The sequence below is a fragment of the Castor canadensis genome, chromosome 18 (assembly GCF_047511655.1).
Source record: "Castor canadensis chromosome 18, mCasCan1.hap1v2, whole genome shotgun sequence".
In the NCBI taxonomy this organism is placed as follows: Eukaryota; Metazoa; Chordata; class Mammalia; order Rodentia; family Castoridae; genus Castor; species Castor canadensis.
The window spans coordinates 3,235,636-3,253,107 of record NC_133403.1 but is presented as its reverse complement, the minus strand read 5'-3'; the positions used below and the strand labels follow the sequence as shown (position 1 = coordinate 3,253,107).

Genomic DNA, 17,472 nt, shown 5'->3' with positions numbered 1-17,472 from the left:
CCAACCATAGAAGAGGAAGAACTCTTCTCAACTCGTTCTACGAAGCCAGTGTTACCCTGGTACTGAAGCCAGACAACGATACCACAAGAAAACTACAGGCCGATTTCATCAACAGCGAGGAAAAATCCTCCAAAACAGACTCCCGAGTTCAACAGCAATGCTGAACGAACGGGACACCATTCATGAGCAAGTAAGGTTCCTCCCAGAATTCAAAAGTGCTTTATCACAAAAATCAGTTCACACAAAACACTTCATTAGCAGACAAAGGCCACAAACCAACCACAAGATCATCTCAACCGATGTAGAAAAAGTGTCTGACAAAACCCCGTACCATTTCATGATAAAGCCACTCAGCGAACTAGGCACAGAAAACAAAAAACAAAACAAAACAAAAAACCTTCCTTAACACAGTAAAAAGCACTTAGGAAAAAACCCAGTGCTAACACCACACTGGATAGTGAAAGCCTGAAAAACTCCCACCCTGAATAAAGATCAGAACAAGACAAGGATGCTTGATTTCACCAAAGCTATTCAACCTTGTACTAGCCATAGCAATTAAGCAAGAAAAAAAAATCACGAACCCATGTTTCACACCTGTAATCCCAACTGCTCAGGAGGCAGAGACCAGGAGGATTGTGCTTGGAGGCCAGCCCAGGGCAAATAGTTCAAGACACCCAACAGAAATACCCAACACAAAAAAGGGCTGGTGGAGTGGCTCAAGTGGTAGGGGACCTGCCTTGCAAATGTGAGGCCCAGAGTTCAAACCTGAGTACTGACACTCACGCACAAAAAAACCCTAAGACTTTCAAGACAGCTCCAGGGCAGTGGACCAAGTACGAGAACCTTGGCTGAAACTGGAGTTTTGGATCCTGGCCTTCCATGTGTCACGTCCAGCTACCTGCACCTGTAAATGGTGACAGTCATGTCCCAGGAGATGCCATAAGAAGAGGCAGAGTAAGCACTCAGCTCGTCTTCAGCCGTCTTCAGGGTACAGACAAAGAACTGGGGACAGGGGACAAAAGGCATGAAGAGTTACACAGTCCCCGTTCCGGAAGGGTTCCTATGGTCAGAGATAGCACCAGGCAGGTGGAGTTGCAGCTCCTTGTGTCAGGACTGGTCCAGTGGGGCCCGGATGACCTTTATCTGGTCCAGTGGGTCATTGTCCTTGGGAGTTTTCAAGGAGAAGTTGTCATCACTTGAGGGGAGCAGTCTGGTTCCCAAGACATGATGACTCCTGTTCCAGGGTGCAGCCTTGTCACTGCAGGTCACTGTCCTCATTTGGGGGGTGGCCTGTCCTGCAAGGCTCCACTGTTCCTTAGGGGGAGTTTTAGTCCCTTGTCATCAGATGTGATCAATCATTCCTGTCCTTCCTGGATTCCAGGGTGGCTGCAGGAGAGAATGGCTCGGCGCAAGGGACGACAGGTACAAGATGGAGACGGAGATGCCAAGCTTTTCTCCTGTTCTAAGCTAATTCATGGGCCCAAAAAAGGAGTCAGTGCTTCTGAGACAAAGCATTTTTTGGGGTGGCCTCAAACCACAAAATCCTCTGGAACTCAGCTTCCCAAGTAGCTGGGATTTCAGGAGTGAGGCACTGGTGTCCAGCAGCAGAAGCAGTTTCAGTGTCTCTTACATGGTGACTGTCCCAGTCCAGCCACACTCCCTTCATGAGTCAGCCATTGCTGCCCTCACCTCTTGCTGCAATCAGACGCTCCACATTTCAGGCATGATGACTTCTGGAGTTTTCTGAATGTGCTGCACGATTACCCTGACCTGGGCACTCCCTCCTCTCCCCCTCACCAGCATCCCTTCTTTTGACCTCAGATATTTTTTTTTATCTTTTTCATTTTAGTTTCTGATTAATTTTTGACAATACTGGGACTTGAACTCAGGGCCTGACACTTGCTAAGCAGGCAGTCTACTACTTTAGCCATGCTCCTGAGCCCTTAGTTTTTGAAAAACTGCCTGTGGTGCTGGGGATGAAAGCCAGGGTCCCATGCATGGGATGAAAAGGCTGAGCCCCAGAGCTCCACTCCCAACCCTGTCCCCAGTTCTTCCTGAAGGTTCTGCTGCGACCACCCCACACGTCTGGTTCTCCTCACATTTCTCTGGGCAAGTTCCCGCCACACCTGGCAGATTATACTTTTAAAATATGCCACGAAGAGCCCGGCGCTGGTGGCTCACATCTGTAATCCCAGCTACTTGGGAGGCTGAGATCTGGAGGATCGGGTTCGAGGCCAGCCTGGGGCAAATAGTTCACAAAACCCCCATCTTCAAAATAACCAAAGCAAAATGGACTGGAGGTGGGGCTCAAGCCTTAGAGGGGAAGCCCTGAGTTCAAATCCCAGTCCCACGAAAAAAAATGCGACTAAGTGGGTGAATTTGATCAAATTACATTTATATGCATGGATGAAAATATCACAATATGATATGATTTTGTACAGTTAATATACACTAATTTTTAAAAAGCATCATTTTCCCCTTTAATTATTAACTTTTTGTGTTTTTGAAAAGCATCATTTTTGGATGAAATGAATTCAGTACCAGCCCCCATTCCAAGGACGCCTACCAACTGTTGCCATGACAACAGAACTCGGGTCACTGCACAGCCGAGCGTTGTTTCCCCTCTGCATCCCAGAAGGCACTGCACTATCTCCAAGTCTTCCGCCCCTCTGTATCCCAACATGCAACGGGGGCATCACATGGGGGCCATCGTCATCAGGGTGTTTATTAAAATGCCTGAATTCCCCCTATCGTTTTAAAGTTGACACTATGTATAATAGATGGACCGATGGAAAACATCAGGAAAAACTGCCTCATTCATTTATTCTTAGAGGGCTTAGGTGTAAATCTCGGAATGAAATCTCCACTTACCCCCATATTCTTACAGGCATCTCCCTGGGCAGCCCGCGCAGGCAGGCGGGGCGGGGCGGCGGGGGGGTCCTCGAGGTCCTGCGCAGGGCACGTACAGGAGGAAGTGGCGCTGTCTGTCCGCGCGGCGCTCGTAGGCTCCTCAACGTGGAGCCATGGGAGGCCTGGAGAAAAAGAAGGTGAGTTGGGGGAGACGCTGGGGTCCCCAGCGAGTGAGAGACGGGAGGTGAAAACACCGATCGCTGTCTCTTTCCCTGGCTTCGGCCCCCTATGGGAACATGAACAGAAGGATCAAGGCGACAGGAGGCCGCCACTAGAAGGGGTTCGGGGGACCGTGGGGGAAGAACTGTGGAGTTCTCCGTGTAGAACACCCTGAAAGAGAGTTGAGCTCACCAAGCCCAACGTCACCCCAGGATCAGGCCGAGCCGTGGGACGACAGTTCCCGAAGGAGCGATCAATGGGACGTACAGTTCATAATCTCTAAGACTTAGTCCTTTTCCATTAAAACCAAGCACCGGGGATGGAGACGAAAACAGATGCGGTCCCTGCTTCACTCGAGCTCACTTTCTGGTACACGGGGAAGATGGACGCAAGATCAGACATCCAAATAAAATGATTACAGGGCGGCAGATGTGTCATGAGTGAAGCCATCGAGGGATGCGGGTGGAGACTGTATTAGGGTTGTCTTGGAAGTTCTTTTCAAAGCCCAACGCTTAAGTGGAAATCTGGAAGATCTGAACCTCTTGGATAGGTTCTGGGGCATGGGACTGGGCAGTGGAGACTTGATGTCAAGACTCAGATTGCTGAGTGCGGAGGTCTGTAAGGCCATCCACAGCACTGGGATGCAGTGAGGGAGGGAACAGGGCCTTCTGGTTGAGGGTGGGGTTCGACAAGATGTAAGACCTGTTGTCTGTTGGTGGTCATGGAGCTGGAACTTGGTAGGTAGGTCCTCTACTGCTTGAGCCACACCTCCAGCCCTTTTCACCTTCTAGTTATTTTTCTCATGGGGTCTGCGTTTTTTTGCCTGGGGCTGGCCTCAACACAGCAGCCCTCCTACCTATGCCTCTCGTTCAGCTTGTGGGTCGAGATGGGATCTTGCTGACTCTTTGTCAGGGCTGGCCTCAACCTTGGTCTTCATGATCTCTGCCTCGAGAGTAGCTGACATTACAGCCATGATGCACGGCATCTGGCCTAGTTTTGATTAAGAGGAGAGTCACATAATCCAAGTTTGCCAAGGAGCTATTCTCGTTGCCGTGTGGAGAATCACTTTGGTGGCAATGAAGAGACAGAGGAGGGGATGCCATAAAGAGGGTCACACTTTCCTTCATCTTGAAAGTTTCGTTTGTTTTTAACCCAACTCACTCTGAGGATCCAGTAAGTGCTCAACCATTGCAGCTAGCAAGGTGTCCCATGGAAAACCTGTCCTTGAGCTGAAGATGCAGATATGGAAACGCATCACTACGCTTCTTTCATAGTGGTTTCAGAACCACTTTGACATAATAAAATAATTATTTGCCGTGAGAAGGCTGTCCTGTGCATTGTAGGATGTGAAACCACATCTCGGACCCTCTACCCACTAGATATTGGTAGTCCCCAACAACCCCAAATTGTTGAAATCTAAACACTCCCTCTCCCCAATCCAGGGAGTAAAATCATCATGTGCAGAAGTAATTATCAAGGGCTGGAGGCCTGGTTCAAGTAGTAGAGTGTCTACCTAGCAAGCATGAGACCTTGAGTTCAAATCCCAGTATGACCAAACAAAAACTAAAATTAAGATTTGTTGGAGTGACTCAAGCAGTAAGAGTGCCTGCCTATAAAATGTGAGGTCCTGAGTTCAAATCCCAGTGCTGTCAATAAAGAGAGAGAACTAATTATCCTCTTAATGTTTATAAGGATAAACATGGTGACCAAGAAACATGGGGGCATGGGGCAAGTGAAAACACTTCCAATAAAACCTGGGCTTGTTTTTTTGTTTGTTTGTTTGTTTTCTTTGTGGCATTGGGGTTTGAACTCAGGACCTTACACTTGATAGGCAGGTGCTCTACCACATGAGCCACACCTCCTCCAGTCTACAGCTGAATTTCTTAAGACAATCTGGAGGCCATTTTTGTAACCCCAGGACTTAGCATGGGCCTGATGGCAGTAGAAATTAATGAGTGTCTGAAGGCTTGAATAAATTCGTGGCTGAGGATTTATTGATAAACGTTTCCAGGGGGCTTCAGGTACACTCTTTAGAGCTGAACCTGGCCATGGAGACCCCCCTGCCGTCTTGCTCCAGCTGAGATCTTGTTTGGAAAAGACGTGGTCGGCATTGAAGGGCGTTCAGTACAATGCACTGCTCTCTGTCAGGGAGGCGGGGAAGTGTGAGGCCCCACGCTGGCACCGGAGACGTGCAGACGGTGCACGAGACAGGAAGAGACCTGGCCTTTTGTTTCTCTTGCCCTCACAGCATCCAGCTTAATCCTTTTTTTTTTCCTTAGGGGCTACACCTTGAGCACTCCACCAGTCCTTTTATTTTTCTTTTTGTTTTTTTCGAGATAGGATCTGGCAAACTGTTTGCCCAGGCTGGCTTTGAGCTGTGATCCTCCTGATCTCTGTCTCCTGAGTAGCTAGGATTTTAGGTGTGAGCCACCAGTGCCCGGCTAAGGCATGATTTTTTTAACCAGGGTGCCATCATCCCTGAGGAAACAAAAATTTTTTTGGGGGGTGGGGTGCTATTTTAGCTATTAGAGCGGTTTGTGTCCCCTTCAGTGACCACATAGCAAATTCCTAGTATATCTGGTGCTAAAGTCTCATGGGGCTTTGGAGAAGAAAGGGTAATGGGTGGTGCTGGGTGTCTGAAAGGTCTTCTAGTGGTGGTGAGGAGGACGTCGTGGGGAAAAAGGATCCTGACACTGGCTTGGCTGTTAGGTATACAGGCTGTGGACGCAGGCCTGGGTTTGAATCCCAGCCCCAGCTCTTACAAAGCTGTGACCTGGGCAGGCAGTTTCACTAAGCTTGTTTCTTCCTTCATGTAATAATAGGGGTTCAAATGCCACCCGCCACACAGGGTTGTAGGACTGAATAAAACAAAGTGTGGATCACCAATTGTTCTGGCTGAGACACAGGTAGGACTGAGTACTTGGCACAGGGTCCAATTCACAGCCACCTTCCGGTCCCCATCATCATCCAGCTCTCTGTGTCCTCGAGGCTGACAACTACAGGGACTGAAGAGTGTGTCTTCAGACAGTCAGCTCTCTCCTATAACCATTCCTGTTCCAGAAGCATCTTGGCCACTTAGCCAGAGTGATAGCTGCCTCTGGAAGTCTGCAGGCCAGGGTTTGATGCCACTATAATCATCACTAACAGAGACTTGGTTTTTCCTCCTCAAGTATGAACGAGGCTCTGCCACCAATTACATCACTCGCAACAAAGCCCGGAAGAAGCTGCAACTGAGCCTGCCTGACTTCAGGTGAGGATGGAGAGTGGTGGGGTAGGATTCTTGCGGTCCTTACCTGCACTGCCACACTGTCTGGAACCCTGGCATTCCTTCTCTCTCTTGCCCACCCTGCATTAGTGAGCTGTGCATTGCCAGGGGCGGGCTGAGGGGAAGCTACACAACTGGGTCTTTGCCACTCACCCCTCTCTTCGACAGGTTTGGCTTCTGTTTGTAGAGTCAAGTTCAGCCTTCTCTACAACTATGGGCCCTGCCATTGGGCCAACCTTCACCTCTGCAGCTGCCCCTGGACCACTTTTAGTTCTTCACACACAGCCAGCTTTTGATGCCCTGATGACCTTTGTCCCTCTGCCTTTTCTGTGGCTGTAACACCTCATCAAGGCCTTTGCTGACTTAGGTGCCTACCGGCCCCGGTCAGAATCCTGTTTGTTCTCTTTCTGGTGCTTGTGACCATCAGACTCTGCACTGGGACGTGGCTAAGGGCAGGGTCCCCAAGCTCCCTGGTCACTATTAATTTCCAGGCCCAGCTATGCCTTTACTGATTTCACAGATGGCTTCTGTCTTCCAGGCGGCTGTGCATCCTGAAGGGCATTTATCCCCATGAACCCAAACACAAGAAAAAAGTTAACAAGGGCTCCACAGCAGCCCGAACTTTTTACCTCATCAAAGACATCAAGTTTCTTCTCCATGAGCCCATTGTCAACAAATTCCGGGAATACAAGGTGAGCTCTAGTGTCTGCACGGGTCCCCATTGCGACTCTGCGACTCCCCAGCTGTGACTGGACCGGTCGCTCTGCGTCAAACAAATGTCATGAGAATTCACTGAGGTCCCCTCTGGAATACTTGCACAAGACCTCACCAGTGATTGGTGCATTACCTGCTAACAATTTTCCCTGGCTCTTTCGGGAAAGATTACATTTTTTGCTCCCAAGGCACAGGCGGTGCTATTTCAGGGGCTTTCTGGTGTCCCCTCTGCCCAAAGAAACAGCTCCTGTTCTGGAGCTTTCTGAGATTGCTCCCAGGAGACCCAGGTTTCCGTTCCACAGTGAGATCATTTAAGTGCGCAGATGCCACAGGGACAGCTGGAACCTGTTCCACCAAATGCAGACAGCGGAAAGCAGGCTAATGAACTGAAGGTAACTGGGAGGCCCGCCGAGAAGGGCGCCACCTGGTGGCCCATAGGAGAATGGGCAGCAGCCGTTGCTGGGCTTTGCAGCCACATAAACCGCCTGTGTTAGGGGGCTGTGGAGGGAGGCAGCTGTCCCCGGGCTGCTGGGTATAATCCCAGATGGTCTTTGAGCGTCTCAGGGGCCCTAGGCCTGGGCTGAATAGCCGTACTTGGAAGGAGGACAGCCACTGGTTCAGGAGACCTGGTCTCAGTTGCCCTTTTCTGAGTGGCAGAGTGCCCTGTAGGCACTGTTTCCTGTGGTGCAGACAGGCTGGCCCTTCTGACCCTGATCTGCCTCGATGACAGGTCACTTGGACTCTTTTCAGTAGGAAAATGGGGCTGATAGGCCTTGCCTTCTCCCCACGTAGACAGGTGGCATTGCCACAGCCGCCCTGGTCTAGCTCTGGTGGTTATCATGGGTCCGTCTGGGGCTCGTGGTGTTGGCTGTTGTGTAAATCCTGGGCTGAGGGCTGGGGACACAGGCAGATAGCATGGCCTTCTGCCTTCCAGGTGTTCGTCCGGAAGCTCCGGAAGGCCTATGGGAAGAGCGAGTGGAGCACTGTGGAGCGCCTGAAGGACAACAAGCCTAACTACAAGCTCGACCACATCGTCAAGGAGCGGTGAGCCAGGCCCCGAGAACAGTTGTTCACTGCTGAGCTCCGTCCCAGCGCTGGGGACACAGCAAGTGACAAGACCTTGCTCACAGAACATCATCCTTTGGGAGGAGGCAGATCCAAAGCCAGACTGACCAATCACTGTCGTGGTTGCACTTGGCACTGGGTACCGGGAGGGTTGCAGGCAGTGTGAAGGGGACCTGTGGGAGGTACAGTGGTCAGACAGTGTTAGAGGAGGCCTCTCTGAGTGGAGACATGTTGGGTTTCTTTCTTCCTTCACTCCTCTCCCTTCCCTTCTGTTCCCTCCCCCTCCCCCTTCCCTTCCCTCCCCTTCCCTTTTGTCAGTTCTGGGTTTGCACTCAGAGCCTCGCACCTGCTCGACAGGCGCTCTTACCGTTTGAGCCGCTCTGCCAGCTCTTTTTTGTCATGAATATTTTTGAGATAGGATCTCACAAACTATTTGCCCAGGACCAGCTTTGAACCATGGTCCTTCCATCTCTGCCTCCTGCATAGCTAGGATTACAGGTGTGAGCTACTGGTACCCAGCTCTCAGTAACTTCTTGCCTGGCCTGGAATCAAACCACAGTCCGATAGTCTGTTGAGATTAAGGCATGAGCCACCATGCCCAGCTGAGAAGGAACACGTCTGGGCCAGCCAGGAGAAGCATGTTCCAAGCAGAGGCAACAGTAAGGGCAGAGCCTGCGGTGGGGCTGTACTTGGGGTACATGTAGACAACACTCAGCACTGCCCTCGTCCATCCCCTGCCTGACCTCAGAAGCCCCCTCGTCCGTCAACTAAATCAGCCCTTCTTAGCCAGGACTGATCTCACTTCTTCCACAGTTTGGATGGGGTGCTTTTGGTATCCGTCAGGTACAGGCTGGTAGGGCAAAATAATTCTCAACACAGAACAGTCTGGCTGAAAATGTCAGCAGTGGTCAAGTTCAGAATCCCTGGGCTGCTAAGTGTCTTTTTTCTCTTCTGGGCTGGTGACCCAAGCTCATTCAGCTTCAGAGTGGACGGGCTTGGCTTTGTTCAGGTCGGACATGTGCTTTATCAGAAGGCGCTGGCCTAGGAGCTGGACAGCTGGTGTTCTCACCCTGGCCCTGTGGCCCACGAGCTGGGCAGCCAGAGGACAGTGCCTGCTCTGAGGAGCTTGCCCTGAGTGAGTCCCCACAGCTCTGTCCAGTCTGTGGTGCAGCTGTTACGTGAGACAGGTGAAAAAAAATATTTAAGAAAAAACCAAACCAAGTGCCAGGGTCCACGTGTATACCAGGTGACATGGTCTCCCAGGCCAGAACCAGAACTTAAGAAAGAAAATCAAGAAAGGCGGTGCCCTTCCTACAAAGCGCCTGGGGGGCTGGATTTGTCTCCGAGCTGGAGACTTAGGATACTGAGGTACCTGAGGGCTGAAAGAGGGTCTGCTTCTGCCCTGTAACCCAGCCAGCTCTCTTGTTGCCTCCTCACGGGTCCCTCCAGGCCTTTCCTCCATCTCAGCCTGTGTTAGAAGACCTGGCCAATTTGGCCTGAGTCACTGCAGTGAGTAATGCCACCTGGGGCTGGAATGACTGGGCAGTGTCCAGTCCTGTGCCCCTCAGAGCTCCTTATGGAATTGCAGAACCTTCTTTTCACAGAAGGGAGGCAGTGTGGATGCTCGCAGCTGTGTGGCTGGGGGAGGGAGGCTGAAAGCCCTCTCTGTCCGTCTGTGCCCAGGCTATCTCTAGGAAGCTGCAAGGGACAGTTTTAAGCCAATGGTCTGGTCCATTGATGTCACTTTGCAGATGAAGCAGGGACTGGATGAGGGTGGTCACAGCTCAGAATCAAGGTGTCATTACTTGTGGCTCAGTGATTTCTCCACGCCCCACATCTCTGTCCCTCATCCGGGCAGCCACCCAGTGGTGGATGTCACCTGTGGTCTTAATGTCTGCTTCCTCGTTTCCCACAGGATTCTGGGAAACACGCTCTTGCTGTAACTCCTCCTGGCCCAGGTCCCAATTCTAGCATGTTTGCCCCCAGTTCTGATTGTTTTTGCCACCTAGACAGTGCTGCTGAGGATACAGCCCACCTCATCATTCTTCCTTTTCCACCGTGAGCCCTTACCCTTCCGTTAGAGTGATGACAGGACACGGGAGTGGTCAGGGGTGCATCTGTGGTGGGTGTCTCGAGGTTACCCCATCTCTGGTCCTCAGAGCCCAGTGGCACATCCTGGTTCAGTGTTTCCCAGGGCCGTGGCCAGTTGTGGGAAATTGCTGCTGCTGCTGCCAGGTTAGGAGGTGGCAGTGGCAAGGCCCGGCTTGGAGAGTGGTGTCCTAGGAGCCAGGCTGAGCAAGCTCATGAGCACTGCCCTGCAGGTACCCCACGTTCACCGACGCTCTGCGGGACCTGGACGACGCCCTGTCTATGTGCTTCCTCTTCTCCACCTTCCCACGGACGGGCAAGTGCCACGTGCAGACCATTCAGCTGTGCCGCCGGCTCAGCGTGGAGTTCCTCCACTACGTCATTGCCGCCCGTGCCCTGCGCAAGGTGAGCAAGGGGATCCTGGGGGCCCACCCCTCCCTGCCACCTGTGGTCTTCATGCTCTCTGCCCCTGTCCCCCAGGTCTTCCTGTCCATCAAAGGCATTTACTACCAGGCGGAGGTGCTCGGGCAGCCCATTGTGTGGATCACACCCTACGCCTTCTCCCATGATGTGAGTACACAGCCCAGTTCTGCCCCTCCCTTGTCCCCACTGGCAGCTGCCAGACCGTACATAGCCAAGCTGCTTCACTCTCCCTCTCCTCCCCTGCCCTGTTCTCCCCACAGCCTGGAGGATGGGGCGACACTGGGGAGGCAGCACACACACGGGCGCTGCTCCCTCTCTTTTTAAGTCCTGACAGTTGTTGGCAAGGTGCCTGAGAGCAATCCTGGTTTTGCCTCCTTTGGGGAGGCGTCCTTAGCACCTGGTCCCCTAGAGGGTCTGGCCTGGCCTGGCTTGCCACCCGCCTTACCTGTCTGTGGCCTGCACTTGGCCCTTCCCTCCTGCCTGTTCACTGAGCAGGAAGCGAGGCTTCCCTGGAGAGCAGGCGCCAGGCCCAACTGACAGCTTGCTGACTGTGTTATGGTACTCCCAGGGTGAGCCACAGGTCCGCCCTACCTTGAACTATTAGTGCAAGGGCTGGAACCTGTCCTGACTGTCGCCATGTGGTGACGCTCGGTGGGCGGGCTGTAGTCTGTTCATGATGAGAGGGTGGGCTTGGCACTCAGCAGTATCTGTTCCCACTCCCTGGGGCAGAGGCTAGCCAGAGCCTGTGGCCCTTCCCTCTCCACCCCCATCTCCTTCTTCCGTCCCACCTTCCTCTCTGGCTCTCTGTCCTTCCTTCTCTCTGATGTCCCACCCCTGCGCTTCTCAGACCAGTCTTTGTACGCCCTCCTGGGTGGTGAATAGGGCCTGTGGAGAGCCAGCCTCCACACAGCTGGCTGTGGGTTGGGGGAAGGGCAGAAGCCGTCATGCAGCCTTCCTCCCTGGACTGCTCTAAGTCACCACAGAAGATCCATGACCACTACTGGGGTGTTGCAGGGTGACTTTCCCCTGAACAGCCAGTGCTGGGTGCATAGCACTGTGGCCCAGGGCTGTGGTAGGGACATTAATAACCTGCTTGGTGCTGTGGGAAATGGGGTTGGTGGCCAAATGCCCACCAGGCCTGTGAAGGGCCCCAGGCAGAGCCCCATGGCACAGGTCACTGTCTGGCAGCAAGCTGGAGAAACAACTCAGTCATGGGCACCAGCACTGGGGAGGTCGTGGTCATTATAAATTCTGACATTTCTGGGAGAGTCTGACCATGTCCCAAGGGTCAGCAAGGTCAGGTGGGCCTCCTTGCTTTTAGGTGGTGGGACCATTCCAGGGTCCAGGTCTCAGATAACTTCTCAAGGACAAAGATGAGCCCTTCCACGTCCCCTGCCTTTGGGTGGCAGCTTGTGAGGGTGGCTCTGTCTCTGCCCCAAGCAGCCCCTGGGGCTGCCATTTCCCAAGGGCCCCCTGGGGCAGAGCCAGGCCTTCTGATCATTGTCCCAAGGCGGTTGCCGGGGTGTGGGTGGTCAAGTTCTGTTCACCTCCTGCTCCAGGTGGGCTTGACTTTCCAAGGCCCCTTAGTCAGCCAAGGTCTGTCACCACACTTCTGGCCCTGGACAGTGCTGGGTTCTGACAGGGCTGCCTTCTTGGTGCTTCCAGGGACCTGGAGAAGATGCTAAGACAGATTGTGGGGTGGGGCTGGAGGAGGCCTGAGCTCTGTCCAGGTCAGGGAAAGCGGCCTCTTCAACAACAGACATCTATGCTAGGAGAAGGCACAGGACCGAGGGCGCCAGCCATGGGGGCAGCAGGGACCTCCTTGTCTGCCTCTGGCTTCTTTACCACATGGGGGTCTGGAGCTGGCCCCCACGTACTCTCAGCCTTGGGACCCCTAGCCAGAGCCTCACCTGTGTCCAGAATGCCCGGGGGGAGGAGGAGCACACAGTCCACCCCTGCACACCCAACTGCCGACGCCCCCTGTCCCTCCCAGCACCCGACAGACGTCGACTACAGGGTTATGGCTACCTTCACCGAGTTCTACACCACCCTGCTGGGCTTCGTGAACTTCCGCCTGTACCAGTCCCTTAACCTCCACTACCCACCGAAGGTAGGGGCTAGCCCTTCTCCCCACACAGAGGCAAGGGGCTAAGGGGTCCTCTTCCCTCTGACCATCCCCCTGCTACTCCAGCTCGAAGGTCAGGCCCAGACAGAGACGAAGGCCAGTGAGAGCACCTATGCATTGGACTCCGAGAGTTCTCTGGAGGTGAGAGGGCCTGCATCTCCCAGAAGGGGAGTCCTTATCCGCAGCACATCTGGGGCTCTGGCCCGGGAGTTGGAGGGTGGGTTGACCAGGTGGGAAATCTCCGAAGTTGCCCAAAGCCCCAAGCCATGGGCGGTGCAGAGCTGCTGCTATTTGCCCTCCCCATCTGGCCACCCACCCAGGAGAGGTCCCTCCTGCAAGCAGACAGCCCTGCCACCCTGCTTCCCTCCTGTAGAAACTGGCAGCCCTCAGTGCCAGCCTTGCCCGTGTGGTCGTGCCCGCTGCAGAGGAGGAAGTCGAGGCTGACGAGTTTCCTGCCGATGGGGTATGCTGTGCTGCCTTTTGGAGGGGCGGATGGGGCCCAGGGGTGGCACTTGGAAGCTGGGGGCTAGAAGGAATCTGGAGAGCAGTGCCTCCACTCCCTGCCCATATTGGGAACGGGTGGCCCTGGTGGAGCAAGGCCTGGCTCCTCTTGGCAGGAGGTATCGGTGCAGGAGGAGAACCGCAGGAAGGAGCTGGAGGCGCAGGAAAAGCACAAGAGGCTCTTCGAGGGCCTGAAGTTCTTCCTGAACCGTGAGGTGCCGCGGGAGGCCCTGGCCTTTGTCATCAGGTGAGGAGGCCCGCGGCCAGCCTGCAGCACTGGCCCTGCCAGGCTCTGGTTTCGGGGCTGCCCTAGCCGCTCTCGGTAACATTGGGAGGGCACCTAGGAGGCATTCAGTAAGGGCAGAGCTGCCATGGCTTTGGTAGCATCCAGGGTCCTCTAGCCCAGGAGTGAAGGTAGCAGCACAGACAGGAGGAACTGGGCGGAGGCAGGGCAGGCGCTCTTGGCAAGGTGAATTTGTGAGAGCGGCCAGTGGGTCCCAGAGAACTGGGCCCCAGGGCAGCTGGCTGATGCCCTGGGGCCCGATGGGCTCTCCCTGTGCTTGTAGGAGTTTTGGAGGGGATGTGTCCTGGGACAAATCTTTGTGCATCGGGGCCACCTATGACATCACAGACTCCAGCATCACCCATCAGATTGTTGACCGGCCTGGGCAGCAGACCCCTGTCATTGGCAGGTAGGTCCCCAAGACCTTTGTGCACTGTTGGGAGGGATCTGTCTCCGAGGCAGCTCCGAACCCCCTGTGATTCAGTGGTGCCTCTCGTTGCTCCCTTGTGACCTGTCTTTGCCGGCCGCTCTGTGCCAGGTACTATGTGCAGCCCCAGTGGGTGTTTGACTGTGTGAATGCCCGGCTGCTCCTTCCTGTAGCAGAGTACTTCCCCGGGGTGCAGCTGCCCCCACACCTTTCGCCCTTCGTGTCTGAGAAGGAGGGAGATTATATCCCGCCCGAGAAGCTGAAGCTGCTGGCTCTGCAGCGGGGAGAGGACCCAGGTGAGTGGGGTGGCTGGGCCTGAGCTGGCCTTTTCCCTTGGCTACAGAGTTGGGAAACTGCTGGGAACAGGGCAGGCGGCTCTGTTAGGTGTTCTGAGGAGCTGAGCAGACCGATTTAGGATTATCCTTGTTCGCACAGAGGTGACAGAGTTCGAGAGTGAGGGCCTCCAAGTTTCCATGGAAGGAAGCTCAGCCGGGGTCGTCGGGCGTGGTCAGAAGGGGCCATGGGAACAGCCTAAGCTGCCTTTGCAGTGTCTGAAGAATGGCCAGCGAGGGTGATGCGTGGGGCCTGATGCTGGGGGAAGCAGCAGGTGTCCAGAAGTTACCTGTTGTCTCTAGGAAGCCTGAAAGAGTCAGAAGAGGAGGAGGAGGAGGAGGAGGAGGAGGAGGACAATGAAGGTGATGGTGATGAAGGGGGAGAGATTGAAGAGGAGGAGGAGGTGGAGTCCGGCTCTGAAAAGGAGGAAGAGACCTGCCTGGCAGCCTTGGAGGAGCAGAGGATGGAGGGGAAGGTATGGGGGCTGGAGCAGGACCCCACTGGGGCAGCAGCCCCTCTGGTCCAGAAGGACGGGAGCCAGAGGACCTGTACCCACAAGCGCCCGCCATGTGTCCCCAGAAGCCCAGAGTGATGGAGGGCACAGTGAAGCTGGAGGACAAGCAGCGGCTAGCCCAGGAGGAGGAGAGCGAGGCGAAGCGCCTGGCCATCATGACGATGAGGAAGCGAGAGAAGTACCTTTACCAGAAAATCATGTATGGGAAGAGACGGAAAATCCGAGAGGTGAGTTCCCGCCGCCACCCGAGGCGCTGTGCACGTGCGCTCAGAGGCCGCTGGGCTGTCCTGGGCACCCTGGCTCTCTTCCTGAGGTCTCCTGGTTAGCCTCGGCTTCCTCGGGGCTTCAGTCCCCTTCCTGCCCCCAGCTGTTCCCGAGTCTCAGTCTGGGAGCAGAGCAATCCCGGCAGTCTTGGGAGAAGTGTGATTTTTTTTTTTTTTTCTTTTAATCATTTAACCATACGATCTGTCCTCTGGGATGGGGTTTTAGTCATGCTCAGAAAATGCCTCCGGGCAGTCTGTCCACCTCTGAATGTTTCTGCAGGCTGAGTTCTTAGGCTTGTAACTGCTGCCCAGGGAAGACTTCTCTTTGCACCCTCTGCCAGCTCCTCGTGCAGTTTAAATGGGCTCCAGCTTTCCCCAATGGAGCTGTAAAGTCTCAGAGGCTCTTCCGCTCTGGGGCCTAGATTCTTTAACCTGGGCATTTGTTTTAAGATGACAGCATCTTAAAGGCAAGGGCGGAGTTGGATGGTCGGTTTCCTCATCCTGGGTGAGTCAGGTTTCTTCCTGGGGTGACTCCCTCGATAGCTCTCCTAGAAGCTGTGCTTTTAAGGGGTAGTCCCAAGTAGGAAAGGGGGGATTCCGTCTCCACACCACGTGTCCCCATCCCTCCCTCTTCCTCCCCACAGGCCAACAAACTGGCAGAGAAGCGGAAAGCCCACGATGAGGCCGTGAGATCTGAGAAGAAGGCCAAGAAGGCAAGGCCGGTGTGAATTCCCGTGGTCCCTTACCGGGCCGAGGCCAACTCCCAGCAGCCAGACCAGCAGGAGCATGCCAGTGGATCAAAGCTTGGTGACAGACCAGTCACCTCTTCTCGTACACTCTCCCCAGCCCCTGCTGGCCTGGCGCCCTCGTGCTCTCTGGCTGGGTGTGTGGCAGTCCTACTCTCCTTCGGACAGAGCTCCGTGCTGATGGCTGGGCAGAGAAGCCTCTGTTCCCAACCCAGTTCTGTGCTCCCATGGGTCTGTGGCATGGGGGCAAGGGGTGACCCAGCTTTCACTTGCTGGCTTGTTCACCCTACTTTCCATAACCCTACCTATGCTGCTGGACCCAGTTCTCAGGGTGCTGTGATGGGGTAAGGGTGGGGAGCTTTCATTAAATGCTAGACTTTTGCAGCCAGTGGACTCTGTGTTCAGGAGCCTTCCTGGGGTTGGAGCAGGGCACCTGGTGCTCTGTGCTGCAGGCTGGGCCAGCCCTGGGTACTGACCCAGATGGGCCAGCTGCACTCAGCTTTCTGATGTCTGAGGACCCCTCCAGGTCCAGGGATGCCAGAAGGTAGCACGAGGCTTAGGACTTGAACTCTGACTTTGGCTCACAGGCACCTTGCCCAGGCACTCAACCTTGTGAACCTGCTTCCTTGTGGGGTAGGGGTGGGATTTCTGGATCCTCCTGGGAAGGGCCCACTTGAGGTAGCTGTAGAGACTCACTAGTGGGTGTCATTTGTCTCGTAAGTTCTCTATACACCACTTCCTGCTGGAGCTGGCCCAGAAGATATGAACCAGGGCCTAAGGGCAGGTGCTTTCCTAGCTTTCCAGGCAGACTGGTAGGCAGAACTGCCAGTAACTCCAGTGTGGCCACTGCTGGCAGCCTTATTTGCGACCCTGTGGGCTTGCCTCACAGCTTCCCGCCCGAGCTGGCAGTGCTTTTTTGGTGACCGAGGGGCATCCCTTGTCTGTGGGTGGCAGAGCCTTAGGGCTCCAGATGCTCACCCTCCTGACGCTGCTCCTGGGGGGCTGGGGGTGAGGAACTGGGCCCACCTTCCCAGAATCGGCACCTGAAACCTTGGCCTCCTGTAGGAGAGTGATTTGTGGCAGTGGCTGCAGACCCACCCTGTGTAGGAAGAAAACAGCTTGGGGAGTCGGGGGCCCTGCTGTGAGCTCAGGAGAAGAGGGCTGAGTCTGGTGTCCACTTAGGAGCGCAGAAGGTGCAGGGACTGCCTCCAAAAGCAGGGACAGAGGCTCAAGCCTTCTGGAGCCACGACCTGCAGCCCCAGGATGACTCAGGCCTGCCTGGGTGCGGGTGTGTCGCAGGGCCACAAGGTCGAGACCAGGCCCGTCAGATATGAAGAAATGCCTGGCAGCCATGCTGATGTGGAATTTTCCCCGTTCCAGAGTGGCCCAGAAATGGCGGGGGCAGTGGGGCCCTCTGACACGGCCCATGTGCCAGTGGGCAGTCAGCTGGCTCTGTACTGCCCACAGCTGGAGCGAGGAATTCCTGCTTCTCACTGGGCACTGGTTCCCATCCCCGGCTGTGCTCCTTTGGGGTGAAGGAGGAAAGCCTAGATCTGGAAAGGGAGGGGGGGGGCTCACATCAGATGGGCCTAGCTCTCTAGCGGTGACAAGCACCCTGGACAGGAGGGGACAGCTGACACCTTTAAGTGGCAGGGC

General features: G+C 54.7%; 1 protein-coding gene across 2 annotated transcripts; it reads left to right on the top strand.

Annotated features, from left to right (window-relative positions):
- Positions 1 to 2,949: 2,949 nt before the first annotated feature.
- On the top strand, positions 2,950 to 16,204 carry Pes1 (pescadillo ribosomal biogenesis factor 1). Of its 2 annotated transcripts, XM_020179995.2 has the most exons (15): positions 2,950 to 3,047; positions 6,240 to 6,319; positions 6,873 to 7,026; positions 7,983 to 8,092; positions 10,435 to 10,606; positions 10,682 to 10,771; positions 12,618 to 12,734; positions 12,816 to 12,890; positions 13,123 to 13,212; positions 13,367 to 13,497; positions 13,817 to 13,942; positions 14,072 to 14,256; positions 14,596 to 14,768; positions 14,873 to 15,034; positions 15,715 to 16,204. In XM_020179995.2, exons 1-15 carry the CDS (start codon positions 3,024 to 3,026, stop codon positions 15,796 to 15,798), a joined length of 1,773 nt encoding a protein of 590 aa, XP_020035584.1. In that variant the 5' UTR covers positions 2,950 to 3,023; the 3' UTR covers positions 15,799 to 16,204. The 2 variants fall into 2 exon arrangements, with proteins under 2 accessions (XP_020035584.1, XP_020035585.1); XM_020179996.2 differs by lacking the exons at positions 14,596 to 14,768; positions 14,873 to 15,034; positions 15,715 to 16,204 and adding an exon at positions 14,396 to 14,554.
- Positions 16,205 to 17,472: the final 1,268 nt, after the last annotated feature.